The following is a 15,336-nucleotide window of genomic DNA, read 5'->3' as shown; positions in this document are numbered from 1 at the left end:
ATGCACAGGGAAGGCAGGAAATGGAGAGCGATGGAGAGGAATCCCAGGAGAGCGAGGAAGAGGATAGGAATGACGCAGGGGATTCCATGAGTCTCTCCAGCGAATCAGAGGATTCCCAGAAAGGGGCGCCTGTGGTAAGGGCAAGGGGAGCCCCGGGTGGAAAGTGTCAGGAGCGGGGGGCCAGCAGGGGACCCCAAAGCGGCAGCTGGGAATCAGGGCCAGCCTCCCCACCAGAGCGCAGCGAGGGAGGGGGAGGTTCCAGTGTGTCAGAGGGAGCAGCTCCGGCGACAGAGAAAGGGGAGGGATCAGAGCAAGCCGTTCTCCCGGAAGGGGAGGAAGGCAGTGAGGAGAGTAGCATAACTGTCAAAAGGAAGGTCAGAAGTTGGGCGCGCGCGCCAAGTTCAAATGAGGAGGCGCGCGGGAGAACAGGGAGCCCGGAGGAGGAGGGGCGAGGACCCAAAGCCCGCAGGAGGGGGCAGGAGCAGTCTGGAGACTCCGCTTCAGGAGAAAGCAGGAGGGGAGGAACCCCGACGGGCAGAAAGATCCTGCGGAAAAGGAAAGAGAGAAAAAGGTGGAGCAGCGTTAGCTTATTAAACTGGTGTATGGGAGGGACCGATTCAGAGGGGACTTCTAATGTCTAGGGGAAAGAGACGCGGGGCTGCACGCCTCGGTTGTGGAACCAATAATGAACTGCAATAAACATCCTTGTATATAAGAAGAGCTTGGCGTTGGTCTTTTGTGAGCTGAGACCTGAGGCAGCCCTGACAATAAATGTAGGGCTTCTTGTTTAAGGCCAGTTTTACAGTACACTAGCATGAATGGGATGTGAAGACCCCAGGCAACCTGGCAGTCATTTTGGTAATTTTGAACACTTTGCACATGTTGCTAGAAAGCAGAAGAAAGTTCTCTCTCTGAATTTAGTTCTACTGTATCCGTATTATATAGTCATTGCCTTCCACCATCAGGAATGAGTACTAATAGGAAGCTAGTATTTAGATGGTACAGCATGTGGTGTGGGCTGGAAACTGAGACGGTTACCTGTCTGACAGTGTAATGTTGTGTTGTGATATTTGTACAATTTTGCCTTACAGCCCTGCTCCTCTAGAATTGTTAACCCCAAAGCTCCATCGACCAGCTCACAGTGATGAGATTGACCTGAATGATACTTTTGATGTACAGACACCAAAGAATGATACCTTTGATGTACAGACACCAAAGCATCCACCTCACAAGAGCATCTCTGCTCCTGCAAAAAAACTTAAACTGGATAAAAAGTTGTGAGTCACAGTTGCTTCCCTTTTTACTGGGTGTATGTTGTGCTCTTGATCTGTCTGGTATTCTCACTTCTGCATGCACTGTAAGCAATTTTCCAGCCATCTTAATACTTTTAATTTGTACTGCCTTTCTATATTACTATACAGAAGGTGGTTTACAAGCTGAAGAAATAACAAATTGTACAACAAAGACCACATTTTGTTCTCATTGCTTTTGATGGAAATACAGTGGTGCCCCGCAAGACGAATGCCTCGCAAGACGGAAAACTCGCTAGACGAAAGAGTTTTCCGTTTTGGAGGTGCTTCGCAAAACGAATCTCCTATGGGCTTGCTTGCGAGTTCCTGCGGGGGGTTTTTCCTCCCCCCCCTTTTTTCTAAGCCGCTAAGCTGCTTATCAGCTGATCCGATAAGCTGATAAGCCGCTAATAGTGCTAATCCTCTAATCCGTCAATGGGCTTGCTTCGTAAGACGAAAAAACTGCTAGACGAAGAGAATCACGGAATGGATTCTTTTCGTCTTGCGAGGCACCACTGTATCTCATTTTAAAGCTTTTGTTCACTGCAGAAGACTGTCACAACATATCTTACCTGTTGTGAGAGTAAAGTGAGACTTTGCCCCCAAAGTTGCCTATCTTATTGTCCATTATCTATCTCAAATATCTCATTAAAAAGTCTCTAACAGGGTAATTCCTAACCTGCATGCTTGCAATCTAAGACAGACAGAACCGTTTCAGGAAGAGGAAACTTTACTTTGTCGATTTCTTAAATAGGCACCCTTCATTTGTTACTTCTAACAAGTGCTTTATCTCGGCTCCCGTTGAATCCTAGAGATAATGAAGAATGGCTTTCCTACTTGTATAAAGACTTTGGGGTAGGCTAGGGGTGGGAACCTCAGGTGCAGGGGCCAAATGTGGCTCTCCAAGCCTCTCTGTCTGGCCCTCGGGACTCTCCTCAGCCACACACCCTCACCAGACCTGCTTCACATCCTCCTTGTGCGATTCTGCCTGGCTGGAATGTGCCCTTGAACTCTGATAATGCCTCTTGCTTTTGTCTGGATGAAAGATAAAAGAAGGATATACACAAACTAGTGTAGTGTACAAAGGTTAATAATTACATTTGTTACTTTGCCCACTTTTGCCTCTGGCCCCACCCACTACTGGCATGGTGGCCCTTAGAAAGCATATGGCCGTCTGGCTGAAAAAGGTTCCCCATCGCTGGGTTAGGGCTTCGGCGAAATGATAACAATGGCAGCGAGGCAAAAGTAATGAAAAATCTGCCACATTTGCCTGTTGATCAAACCAGAGGCTTTTATCTTAGTGGTCAGAACAGAGAGAAGGGAGGAGAAGACAACATTATAGTTGCATTTTATTATTTTAATTGAGACATAAGAAGCCTATACTTTTGTAGTATGTCCACTGCTGACAGCTGCTGGGAGTCATAGTCCATAGGGTACCAGGTTGGCAAAGCCTGTTTTAGGTGTTGGCTTATGATCTGGGCCACATTGTGAAAATTCATGTTTGAATTCAAACTGGTGCCTCCAACTCTAAAGGGATATATTGAGCAATTTACTACTTTGTGATGTGTAATCTAAATTGTGTGTGGGTTTGTTTGTTTTTTCCAGTGCACCTGTGACAAGTTTATCAAGAGTTCTGAAAGAAACAGTGGAGGTATTGTAACGGATAACCTGAGTAGCAACTATAACCTCTTCAATCCACTATCTTTAGAGCTATTTTGAAAGCCATCTTTTCTCCAGACAGCCAAATTCTGCATGGATTTTAAAGTAATACATTTTTCTGTGTTATATAAAATAGTAAATATTACAGTTAGCCCTGAGAGGTGTGCGAGAGTCAGCTTCCCACTGCTATGTATTCTGAATTATCTGGGGCAGGGGGTCCGTACTGTTGTCATCTGTTGATCTATCAGCTGGCACCAGAGCCCAGTGACTTTCAAACTTCCATTCCTCTCTAAGAATGTTTAAAAAATCTGCTTTTGCAGAAACGACCATTTCCTTTCGCACAATACTGTAGATGGATTACATGGATTCTAGTAGTGCTGCTTGTGTTTGGTTGCAAATATGAGTATTTTAGTTTAACTCTCCTACTTCTTCAAATATGGTTCAGAGCTGCTCAGCTGACACAGATGATGAGCATCTGGAAGATCTTCTGCCTGCTTTCATTAGAAACTCTGTTATGTCCAAGAGGCCACCTGCAAGCAACATGCTTGTACCACAGAGGAACGCAGGAATGGTGAGTACAAGTGGGATGTGCATCAGAGTTTTGCAGTGTGGAGTGTTCCTGCTTAAACTGCCAACCAGCAGCCAGCTGAACCCTGTTCCTGGACATGCCTTCTCATGTCCTCATCTACAAATCTTACAAATTCAATATGCTCTGTTCTTTTTATTGCTAGTGGACCTGCTTAGACACCCGATCAGGCAGCACATACTTAGCATACTCTGATCACAAATCCTCTAGTGTGTTATGTGCCCTTTTACCCACTACAATCCTTTTTCTATTTCATAACAACTTCCTCCATGGGAGTCATATGCTTTTGCATTTTTAACTACTGGATTCTCTTCCTTGTAGGTGAGAACTGGGTATGATGGCTTAGGAGGCAGAACCAAATTCATTCAGCCTGTATCCTTTCCTAAGATCTGTCCTGCAGAAGCTATGCTGATATCCAGCGGCACTGAATCTATGATGATCAATGACACAAAAGACTAAGAAGAAGCAGTGGCATTTACTAAGCCATCAAGCAATGTTCCAGTTGGAACAGTGACGTTCTGGCTTAAATTCAAAGTGAGGAGAAGCCGAAATAATGGAATATATTTGGGGAATATATCTCTCTAGAATCAATCAGAATATACATTGTATGAGTTCTTGGCTACAGTGTTCTATATTTACAGTTGTACCTTGGTTTTCAAACAGCCTAGTTCCTGCAGCCAATTAGAAGCCGTGCTTTGGAAGTCAAATGCTTTGGCAGTTAAATGGACTTCCGGAACAGATTCCATTCAACTTCCAAAGTATGACGGTACTGGGGAAAAAGTGGCCCTAGGAAACCTGGATCAGGATCTTGTTCAAATCCCACTTGTGAATCTATCAGGCTGAGTTTACATCTGCTGTAGAGATCAAAGAAATGCAGTGTTTAAATTAGGTATATATATACACTTTCGTTCCCTGAAAACTGGAAAACCTATATAAGTTGGGGGGGTTCCAGTTTTTGCAGCTGGTAGAGTATTTCAAGACACATTTGCAGCAAATGCTACATTTTTCAGAGGATACCATGAGTGTTTCTAGATATCATTGGTGTTTCTAGCATATCTGTGTTCACATTCAGGTTAATGTTCCTTTACCTCCCCTTGTGCAGAGTTAAGAGGTCAGTAATCCAATATTTGTCATCAAGAGCCTGTTTCTTTATAATGAGCTGTGATGGTTATTGTTTTGAAGCTTATGTAGCAGTAAAACACTATTAGGAGAGGTATCTGTCTGCTACCATCTCTTGGTCAGCCTTTGACTGGGTGATGGGAATAAAAAATGTTTGACTCCATGATCAGCTAAAACCTGACCTCTCTTCTCTTACTTGGGAGGTTGGGGGGAAAATGACCCTGAAGGAGGGACTCAGGGGGAGAGAAAATAATTTAGCCCCCAGATATGATTTATACATGTCAGATATGTATGGGAATGTAAAACCTTTCTTTTAAATATTTGGCCACTATTTTCCTTGACGTGTCTCATTTCAGAGTATATCAACAGAGATTCGCCCCCTAGCTTTGAGGTGCAAGAAAAGAAGTGTTTCTAAGCAACCAACAGCAGCCACTTCTGGCATCAGTCAGACTAAACTAGACAACTTCCTTAAGTAACTATGGATCTCTCTAGCTTACACATAGATAATCAGAGGCCAGGAATTATCTTCTACAGCAGACAGAACAGCATGGTGACCTAAGTGAGCCAGGACAACTCCACAGTGGCACAGCAGCTGCACTCCCCCTGGCTTTGTGTTCATCTGATTCTCCCACCCCCCCACCCCCGCAGATTGAACATGGAGGAATGGCTTTGCTGTGCTACCAGACTTTAGGGGAGAAAAGGACTGAGTAGTTTCTGTTCCAGAATGCCTCGCTGCTGTCTTGGAGTACTGTATTTTAATCCTGGTAAGCCAAGGAAGCCTTGGCTCCTGTAACTTTGACAGTAGGGAATACTACATCTGAAGAGAATATGGCTTGAGAAGCGTCTCCTCAATAAAATGCTGCTATGTTAGCATTGTGACATGGAAACCTTCATGTAAGAAGAGAATTATTATTTGCAACTGTCAAGTTGCATTGGTGTCTTGGGTGATTGGATGGAATACACAAGAAAAGAATTTATGTAATTGATCTTCTAACATCAGGGAGCAAGGTCATGTCTTTGCCAGATATGTCTGCTAGATCTGTTGGCTCTTGATCCTCATCTTTGGTGGCAGCACTTAATGCTCAGTTAACGCTGAATTTCTCCATTCTTCTCACTGATTTGGGGTATTTCCCCCCCCCTTTTTTAGGATGATACTTTTTGGGAACTGTTTACATGTTTTTTGTCTCAAGGAATGTCCTGCTTCTGAAGGTGAACAGATTCTGTTGTTTTTATGTAATCATGCAAAATTGATAGCCTGTCCCTAAGCCTGCATATTCATGTTTCTTACTTGAACACCCAGTTCCTCAATCTCTTAACATGCCTAAAGTGTTCAAACTAATTTCAAGCATTCTGCAGCTTCACCAAAGCAAATGTTGTCTCACATATCTGGCATTCAGTTGTCACCTTTTTCTCCTTGAGTTAACAGTGTGCTGTGTTTGAGAGATGAATATTTTTGGAGGGAACTTGCAATATTTAGATCTGTATTTTACTTTGATTTTTGTCCTAGACATTTCTGCCGCCCCCCAAAAAACTGTTGGTGCTATTTGTCTGAATTTTTGTTTGCTGCCTTCAAGGAGGGTTTTATAGAGCATATGGATATTGTTCTTCCAGAGTTAGACTTCTGATTTCCTGATGGAATAGCAAAATTCAACTATCGTTTGTAGTTACTGTTTAGGCTTAAAGTGGGTTTGCCCCCAAAGCTTTAAGGATTCAATCCATAAAATGGGGATTAAAAATATTGCTTATTTGAAGCAAATGTCCACTTGTTTCCTTAAAGAGATTCAGGCAAAAGGGACCTTCTGAGTTGGAGTTACCTTGATGTTTTGAGTTGCAGGGAAACCTGTTTGAAAAGCTTTTGCTGAATATCTCCACCTTAACTCCAAAGTTAAGTTGCAAGCTTACCCAAGACATAAATCAATCAATGAATGAACTTGTACTTAAAATTCATAATTGTATTTATTTTGAATAAATGTTGTATGTGCCCCATCCGTTAAAATGTTACACAGTATTAAGAATGATCACTGTTGCTGCACTAAGAGGCTATAATGGCACAAATTGCTAAATGTACATCTGGAAGGAAGGGTCACAGCCCCTCCAGACGAGGATTCTAGATATGATAAAACCAGAATGTTTGGGTATAACATAAGGACACCCTTGCTGAATCAGACCAAAAGCCTATCTAGTCTAGTGTTCTGCTTGCAAGTAGCCAACCAGATAGATGCCCACGTAAATCCTTCAAACAGGACATGAGGGCAAGCAACCTTTCCAGCTGTTGTTCCTCAGTGACTTATACTGATGCTCCTTGTTGATCCTGGAGGTAGAATATAGCCATTATTACTGATACCCATACTGGAATTATCTGCATTCTCTTCCTGCTGACATCACTGCTTAGTTTCCCACCTCCAACTCAGGATAGCCATGTATCTGATGAAGTGGGCTGTAGTCCAACTAAACCTTAAGCTATGATAATGCTTTATTTTTAAAGTGTCACAATACTCCTTTTTTCCTATGTCCCTTGGAAGCAATTCCTACTTACCACAGGCCCACAAGTGAATTACTGTTTGTTATCATTGATACTGTGTATGTCATCCTGCCCTCCCTTAAAGGAGTTCAGGGCAGCATACATAGAAATGGTGCTGTGTCACTCTCAACATCCCAACCTGATGTATGTTGGGTTGAGTTACAGTGATTGGCTCAAGGGCATCAAGTGATCTTCATGGCTGAACAGGGATTTTAAGCTGCTACTTCCCAGTTTTAAGTAAGCAGTGGAAATATCTATGTACCATGAAGCAGAAAGACAATTGATAAATAGCCCTCAAGGATAGTGTGAGTATCTTGAAGAATGTCTTAAATTTTAGCTGATCCCGTGTATTTTCCCTAAAGGGGAAGGGTGATCAGCAAAGCAGAAATCTGTGGCTTCAGACATTGTTGGTCTGATCTTAAGAATTCTGAGTTTCCATACCCGACCCACAAATTCTAAGTTTCCCTCCAGGCTGTCAATATTTTGTTGGAGCGATTCAATTATATAACAGCAAACTTTTTTAAAAAAATCAGGGGTTTTCCAGTAAGGAAAGTGACAGGGAAATGCACCAGAAAGTGAGGGATGATGACTGATGCATGAGAATAATCTGATTACATTGTGGATTATAAAGTAAGAGTCAATATTTATCATTTCCACACCTCCAAAAGCTTCCTGAAACATTCATGTTCTAGTTCTGTTTGCTTTGTACAATAACAGTTCAGAACTGTTTAAGGAAATTTGTAGCCACTTCCTCTTACTAATACAGTGGTATCTCAGGTTACATATGCTTCAGGTTACAGACTCCACTAACCCAGAAATAGTACCTCAGGTTCAGAACAGAACAGAACAGATGAGAACAGAAATCGTTCTCCAGCAGCGCGGCGGCAGCAGGAGGCCCCATTAGCTAAAGTGGTGCTTCAGGTTAAGAACAGTTTCAGGTTAAGAACAGACCTCCGGAACGAATTAAGTACTTAACCTGAGGTACCACTGTACAGGTCATGGGTGCTATAAAAAGGTTGCTTTTATGAGAGGCCTTATCTCTGCCTTGTTGATAATGTACATCTACCTCAATGAGGTCTCAGTCAGGCTTAAAACAATAGTTTTTTGACAGAATCCATGTGCACATTGCTTCTATTCTGGACACTTCAAATTTTTCTTCAGCTACTGGGCAGTAAGGAGCTATTGTAGCACAAAGGTGAACTGAAATAAAACAATCTTGAGTGAAATGGGATATTCAGAGAGATGATGCTGTTTCTTAAGTCAACTACCAGAGGCATTTTCTACTGCAATTAAATTACTAAGACAAGAGCAGGCCCACTTTTCACTTCCAGTAAGTTCTTACTATCTTTTTTCCAGACTTGCATGCTTTTCTCAGTATTGACTCATCTCTCCTAAGGGGAAACTGTCAACTCCCATTTGGCCTCGAAGCTTAAATTTGGCAATAACCAATTTTTACGGAGCTCTGAGAAATCATAGTTTGGGAGGAGGGAGCATTAACATTGTTTACTCAAGCATTTGCCTGTGGTATTTATTTACTGAATCTTTAAGGCTTTAGAGGTCAAGGAGGTGAATCTGATCAATTCTCTGACTAAAACTGGATAAATGGCACAGGATATACATCACCTTACTCTTACGTAGTTAAAAGTTAATATAGAGGGTTGTAAAAGGGCAGGCTGAAGCATTGCTTTATGTCACACTATCCTGAACTTGGTACTGCCAAGTATTCAACATAACAGGCTTCAGCAATAGAATTTCTGTTTGTGCTTCATATATCCTATGAGGGAGCAAGGACACCTGTCTCCTGCCTCTTGGAACTACATTTCTGGCCTGGCTGAAAGAGGTATTATCAGAAAGTCAGAGGGACAAGTTCATAGTTTTCGGGTGACCTAATGCATCAGAGCAGCGTGAGGAACCTGACCGGTGCCCATGCTGATGGGTTGGAGTCTAGCAACAGCTGGAGGCCATATGCTAAGCTAACCCACATCTAGAAAAATATGTGCACCTTCGCCAGCCCATCTGCCCTGTGAAGAAGGAAAGTGAGGAAGGCAGGCAGAGACAACATTGGGGCCTGCTCAGTTGCGTTGTCCCCCTCTTCTCCACCCTGGCCAAGAATGGATAAGACCTGTTGGAACAGGCCAAGGCTCCATCAATTTCAGCATCCAGTTTCTAAGATAAGTCAACCCAGATGTCTCCCAAGAAGTTCAAGAACAGGAAGACAAACCCTGATTCTTTACAAGAACCTCGCTCACTTTCCCTTTTGGGGCTAACAGAAGACGGGCCACTGCTGTTAAATACATAAAACTTTTCTAAAACAACAAATTCTGGACCAGATTACTTATAACACTACATTATTCTGTATTTAACTATATGGTCAATTACATCATCTAGGTAAATTCTATTTGTGTGACCACACTTTACAAAATGTCATAGGGCAGTGATCTGAAAACAGGTACTTCTGCTTGAAAAGGGCAGATCCGATAATTTCCATTTTTGGGTAACAACATGGGCTGCTGTTGTTGCATACATAAACTTTTCTGGCACCTGGGGATTTCTGTCTGGGTTATTCCCAACAAAAAGGACTCTGGCTTTTGGGGGAAGGTAAATTTAAGCATTTTTTTTCAACTCATCGTAAATAATTTCCCAATATTATTTTACCTTTTGACATGTCCACCACCTATAAAAAGAAGGTTCCTCCCATTTCTTTACATTTCCAACACATCTTGTTCTGCTTTATGAATCTTAGCTAACCCACTCGGAGTTAAATAACATCTATGAATCATTTTCAAATAGTTCTCTTTCAGAAAATAACACAGTAAATTTCAAATCACTTTTCCGATGTTTCTCCCAGAGGTTGCAATCTATACTGTGTCCTGTATCTATTGCCCAGTGTGTAATTGGTGCTATAATTAGCTCATCTTTTGTCTCCCATTCTAATAAAAAATTATACATTTTAGACAGGAATTATACATTTCAGTCTGAGTTTGCCCCCTGTAAGGCACCCATTATCTGTCCTCTTAATTGCAATTGCTCCAACGAGGGATAACCATAAAAATGTTTTTCTTTCTAGAAGATTTTTATATTTTTCCCGGACTCTATACAAATTCTTCCCAAGAACGTGGTTCATAGAACTCTTATAAATTTTTGCTTTCCCATACTAAAGACATGCATACCAGCTGAATTTTAAGTCATCCGTCACTTAAGCTTTTCAACTTGACCACCCTACCCCCTTCCTTTATTTTTGATGGCAGACTTTTATTGTTACCTTGCTTTCTTCAAACAACTTGTTCCCATGCAGGGCAGCAAGCATTTCTGGAGAAGACTCACTTTTTGTTCTCCAGTCAATATACCAAATAGATATGAATGTGCCTGTTGGGAGCTCGCTTTGGTTGCCACAGGACCCCTCAATGTCCCGGTCATCCCCAGGACCTCCTTCAGGCTGCTTATTGCCTCTGAACTACTCCAAAAAAGCAGCAGCCGGGTCATTGTGATAGCGGTGCCAGCTTCCTTCTCCCCTTGCAGCGGCAAACCATAAGTCCACATCAAAATTTCATTTGACTCGTTTGCATACAGCCGTCTTTCCCATAGGGCTTAGTGGTGTGTCGCGCCAGCCTCTCAGGGGCACCCCAGCAAGTGGGGAGCTGCGAGGCTTTGCCAGCGGCCTCCCCTTTCTCTGCACACCCGTCAGCTGTGCCCTGCCAACAATAAGGCTGACAGGCATGCAGCTTCCCTCCCAAACCTCTGCGGGGAACACTCTCCTCCCAAGGCTTGGGAGGGAAGCTGTGCTCTCCTGCAGAGGCTTGGAAGGGCGCAACTTCACTCCTGAGCCTGTGATCATTGCTCTCCTGCAGTGGCATGGGGGGTAGTTGTGTCCCCCTCCCCCCGATGGCTGGCAGTGCACAGCTACAGCCACCCCACCACCCCACTATCCATGGTAATTTGGGGGTGCTGGGCAGATATTTGCACCCTGGCGCCGCATCTGCTAAAGACAGCCCTGTTTGCATATAATTTTGGACCTCTGATATAGAAATGCAGTAGCATTCGCTGATATCCTGCTAATTTATATGTCCATGTTTGACTTGAGCAGAGTCTTCACCATAGGGAGAAGTTTACTGTAAGGCTCTGGGGAACAGTCATGAGAATATGTTGAATTATGAACCAATTAGCTTTCTTTTAATCATCCACTGGGGAGAACCATGAAACATTAGTAAGCTCAAAAGGTGCATTGCAGCGTGGGGTGGGGGAGGTACATGAGCCAACAGTGTGACGCAGCAGCTAAAAAAGCCAATGCAATTCTGGGCTGCATCAATAGGAGTATAGCATCTAGATCAAGGGAAGTAATAGTGCCACTGTATTCTGCTCTGGTCAGACCACACCTGGAGTACTGTGTCCAGTTCTGGGCACCACAGTTCAAGGACACTGACAAACTGGAACGTGTCCAGAGGAGGGCAACCAAAATGGTCAAAGGCCTGGAAACAATGCCTTATGAGGAACGGCTAAGGGAGCTGGGCATGTTTAGCCTGGAGAAGAGGAGGTTAAGGGGTGATATGATAGCCATGTTCAAATATATAAAATGATGTCATATAGAGGAGGGAGAAAGGTTGTTTTCTGCTGCTCCAGAGAAGCGGACACGGAGCAATGGATCCAAAATACAAGAAAGAAGATTCCACCTAAACATTAGGAAGAACTTCCTGACAGTAAGAGCTGTTTGACAGTGGAATTTGCTGCCAAGGAGTGTGGTGGAGTCTCCTACTTTGGAGGTCTTTAAGCAGAGGCTTGACAACCATACGTCAGGAGTGCTCTGATGGTGTTTCCTGCTTGGCAGGGGGTTGGACTCGATGGCCCTTGTGGTCTATTCCAACTCTATGATTCTATTATTCTTGGTACTGCATGGTCCATGGCCTTTTAAATGATGAGGTGCTGGTGCCATCCAGTGGTTTTTCTAGGAAGTAGTTTCTGTATATGGTATACAGCCAAATGAAACAATAAGAAACGTCTCCATGGGGCCAGTTCTGTAATACATTTAAGAAGAGCATCTATGGGAACTAAAGCCCCATTTGCACTATACACTTAAAGCAGTAGCATACCACAAAAAAATCTTGAGAACTGTAGTTAGTTAAGGGTGCCGAGTTAGGAAGTGCCTGTTCCCCTCATAGGTCTAGTTTCCAGAGCAGTTTAACAGACCTTTCCCCCACAAGGAACAGAGTTAGATCAATAAATTTAAACTGATCAAACTACTGTGAGAGTGTCTTACAATGAATTTCAAGCTCTTTGTCTGAATTAATCAAACCATCACCCCCACTGTAGTTTTCCATTTAATGTAGCAAGTCTACTCCTCAACCAGTGCTGCCAATTTCACTGGAGGTGTACAGTGGTACCTCGGGTTAAGAACTTAATTCGTCCTGGAGGTCTGTTAACCTGAAACTGTTCTTAACCTGAGGTACCACTTTAGCTAATGGGGCTCCCCCTGCCACTGCCACACAATTTCTGCTCTCATCCTGAGGTACTATTTCTGGGTTATCGGAGTCTGTAACCTGAAGCATCTGTAACCTGAGGTACCACTGTATAGAGTTGGAAGCAGGACATCTTGTAATATACTCCCTCCCCTATCAGTAGTTATTTTCATAATGAACCCCCTAATGAACCATTTTACACTTTCTGTCACTACAGGGGTACCTCTGGATAAGAACGCTTCTGGTTGCGCACACTTCGGGTTACGAGCTCTGCTAACCCGGAAGTACAGTAGTAGCTCCCGGTTGCGAACTTTGCCCCGGGATGTGAGCGGGAGGCACGTGCACAGTGGGAGGTGCCATTGGCGAAAGCACACCTCAGGATAAGAACGGTTTCAACTTAAGAATGGACCCCTGGAATGAATTAAGTTCGTAACCAGACGTACCACTGTATTTTTATTGCTTTTAGAATTGTTGTTCTGTATCCAAGACAGGAATACCAAATTGTTCCCCTGAGCAAGTTGCAGCAATTTCACTTTTACTCTCTTAAGTAAAATATATCCTGGCAATCGTTTTCAGCAGAGTTCAGGAACCATTGTCACTCTTGACAATGTGCCAGAAGGGGCAGAGACAAAAGTGGGCAGAGTAACCAATAAGATATTTTACCCTTCATACAATAAGGTAGAAAGGGTAAACATACACTCACACATACCCTATCATCCATCCAGTCATGCGAGAACCATTATGGGTGTTTAGGGACACATTCCACAGGCAATGTTTGCAAATAGAAGGGCAGGGTAAGTTACAAGATTTGGGGCTTATTTTTCTATTTTCTGTCAGAAAACAGATTCTGCTTGAAATTAACTGCAAATAATTAGCTTACTAAAATTCACTCATAGTTTTGCTGGTTTCCCCAGCTAAAGCATATATACAAATGACTAATAAAATTAAAAGACATAAGGGCCAAACATTAATTCATTTTTTGTTAACGCATTCCCTCATTTCCTATCACTTTCATATTATACACAAATTCTAACCAGCCTGATCTTCAATGCTGTGTGCGCAGTAGAGCTGAAGAACATAAACAAACATGCACAGAGAACATTTTATAATAAATGGAATATACATTATAGCTGCAGGCCAAAGTTGATATTAACATTTATTGTTTGGTGTACAAAACTTGATTCCTGCTGTGTTTCTTTTCAAAGAAGATCATCAAAGGCTGTAAAAAGCCAGTGCTGCTTTTATTATAAACTCCCACCTGATAACTATAATCATTATTTCGAGCAAGCATTGCAGAGACACCTTGCTTGTGTAATAGCATATAATAGTCTCTCTCAAATTATAGAAAAGGTGTTTCAATGGGGTGGCTGTTGAAAAAAATGTTAAAACGGTTGATATTTCAGTGGTGTAGGACCTGCTTTTCATGCAGAAGGTTCTGGATTCAGTCCCCACCATCCCCAGGTAGGTCTGGATAATCCCTGCCCCAAACCCTAAGGCAGGCATCCCCAAACTCAGCCCTCCAGCTGTTTTGAGACTACAACTCCCCATCATCCCTAGCTAACAGGACCAGTGGTCAGGGGGGATGGGAATTGTAGTCCCAAAACAGCTGGAGGGCCGAGTTTGGGGATGCCTGCCCAAAGGAGCTGCTAGCAGCAGGTGAAGGTAAGGATTGGGGAACTATTTTGAGGCCAAGGACTGCATTCCTCTCATTCAACTTTCTGGGGGGTAAACATGCAAAAGTGGACAGAGACACATACGTGAATTTTACCTTTGTAAAGTAAGACACTTTACACATGCACACACACCTCTCTTTCATCAAGGCAAGCTGGAGACATTATCAAAGTTCAGGGACACATTCCAGTCAAGGAAAAGGCATTCAAGGAGAGTGCCAAGTGGGGTTCTCGAGAGATGTAGTCCAGGGAAGAGCCCACTTGGCCCGGGGCCTAAGTTGCTCATCCTGACTCCTGGTACAGGCAATGGTCTGAATTTCTCTAAGACAGTTTCCTATGGCTGACAGTAAATAACTATGGTGAACTCGCTTTATATTCCGTGGGAGGGGACAGAACATGTTGCCAGGCAGAGACAGGGGCCCAGGACTAAGCTTTTTGCAGGGTTTCAAAGATGGACGAAGACAACAAAGCCAACATCCCTTGTGGCAGGCATCCATTCCGCAGTTATCTTTTAGTGAAGTTTTTAAGTGTTCAATGTTTTATCACTTTTTATTATTACTATTAATATTCTGTTGGAAGCCGCCCAGAGTGACTGGGGTATAAATAATAAATTATTATTATTAATATCATCATCATCATTGGCAGAAGGGGTTCCAGGTTTCTGTAGTGATTTAAGACCAAACAAGAACAAAAGGCAAACGAAGAGGAACGCCCGACCTTTGAAGAGCTCTCTTCCCTCTCGCCGTGGGGCAACTTGTTTCTTTCCCCCCACCCACCCCCGTTGTGGGGCAACAGTAGACTCAGAAAAAGCAAAGCACAGATTCTCAAAGGAAGGGGCTCATCCGGCGATTGCTCTCTTTCCCGATAGGCGCGCCACGGCAGGTGCCCGTCACACGCCCGGCCCTGTTTTTCCTGAACTCCTTCCTGCTCGCCTAGCCCAGCCCAAACAACTCAGCCCGTGCGGACGCAGGTGAAGGTAGGAGGAGGCGCGGCCTTGACTCCTGCTTTACCTCCGCTGCACGTAAACATGCGCACACCCAGT

The 15,336-nt window shown here is 43.4% G+C and overlaps 1 protein-coding gene across 5 annotated transcripts in view; it reads left to right on the top strand.

Moving 5' to 3' along the window:
• The window catches only part of TRAIP (TRAF interacting protein), a 28,842-nt gene extending 22,188 nt beyond the window's left edge, over window positions 1-6,654 (top strand). For 4 of the 5 annotated variants that reach the window (XM_082214549.1, XM_082214550.1, XM_082214547.1 and 1 more), the window contains exons 12-14: window positions 1,092-1,277; window positions 2,895-2,940; window positions 3,394-3,848. In XM_082214549.1, the coding sequence (XP_082070675.1) occupies window positions 1,092-1,277; window positions 2,895-2,940; window positions 3,394-3,729 (568 nt within the window). In that variant the 3' untranslated portion in view covers window positions 3,730-3,848. The other variant, XM_082214551.1, reaches the window with a different exon arrangement.
• The last annotated feature ends 8,682 nt before the right edge of the window (window positions 6,655-15,336 follow it).

Source organism: Podarcis vaucheri, assembly GCF_965113315.1.
Source record: "Podarcis vaucheri genome assembly, chromosome: 2".
NCBI classification, from domain to species: Eukaryota; Metazoa; Chordata; class Lepidosauria; order Squamata; family Lacertidae; genus Podarcis; species Podarcis vaucheri.
This window is presented reverse-complemented; position numbering and strand designations above follow the sequence as displayed.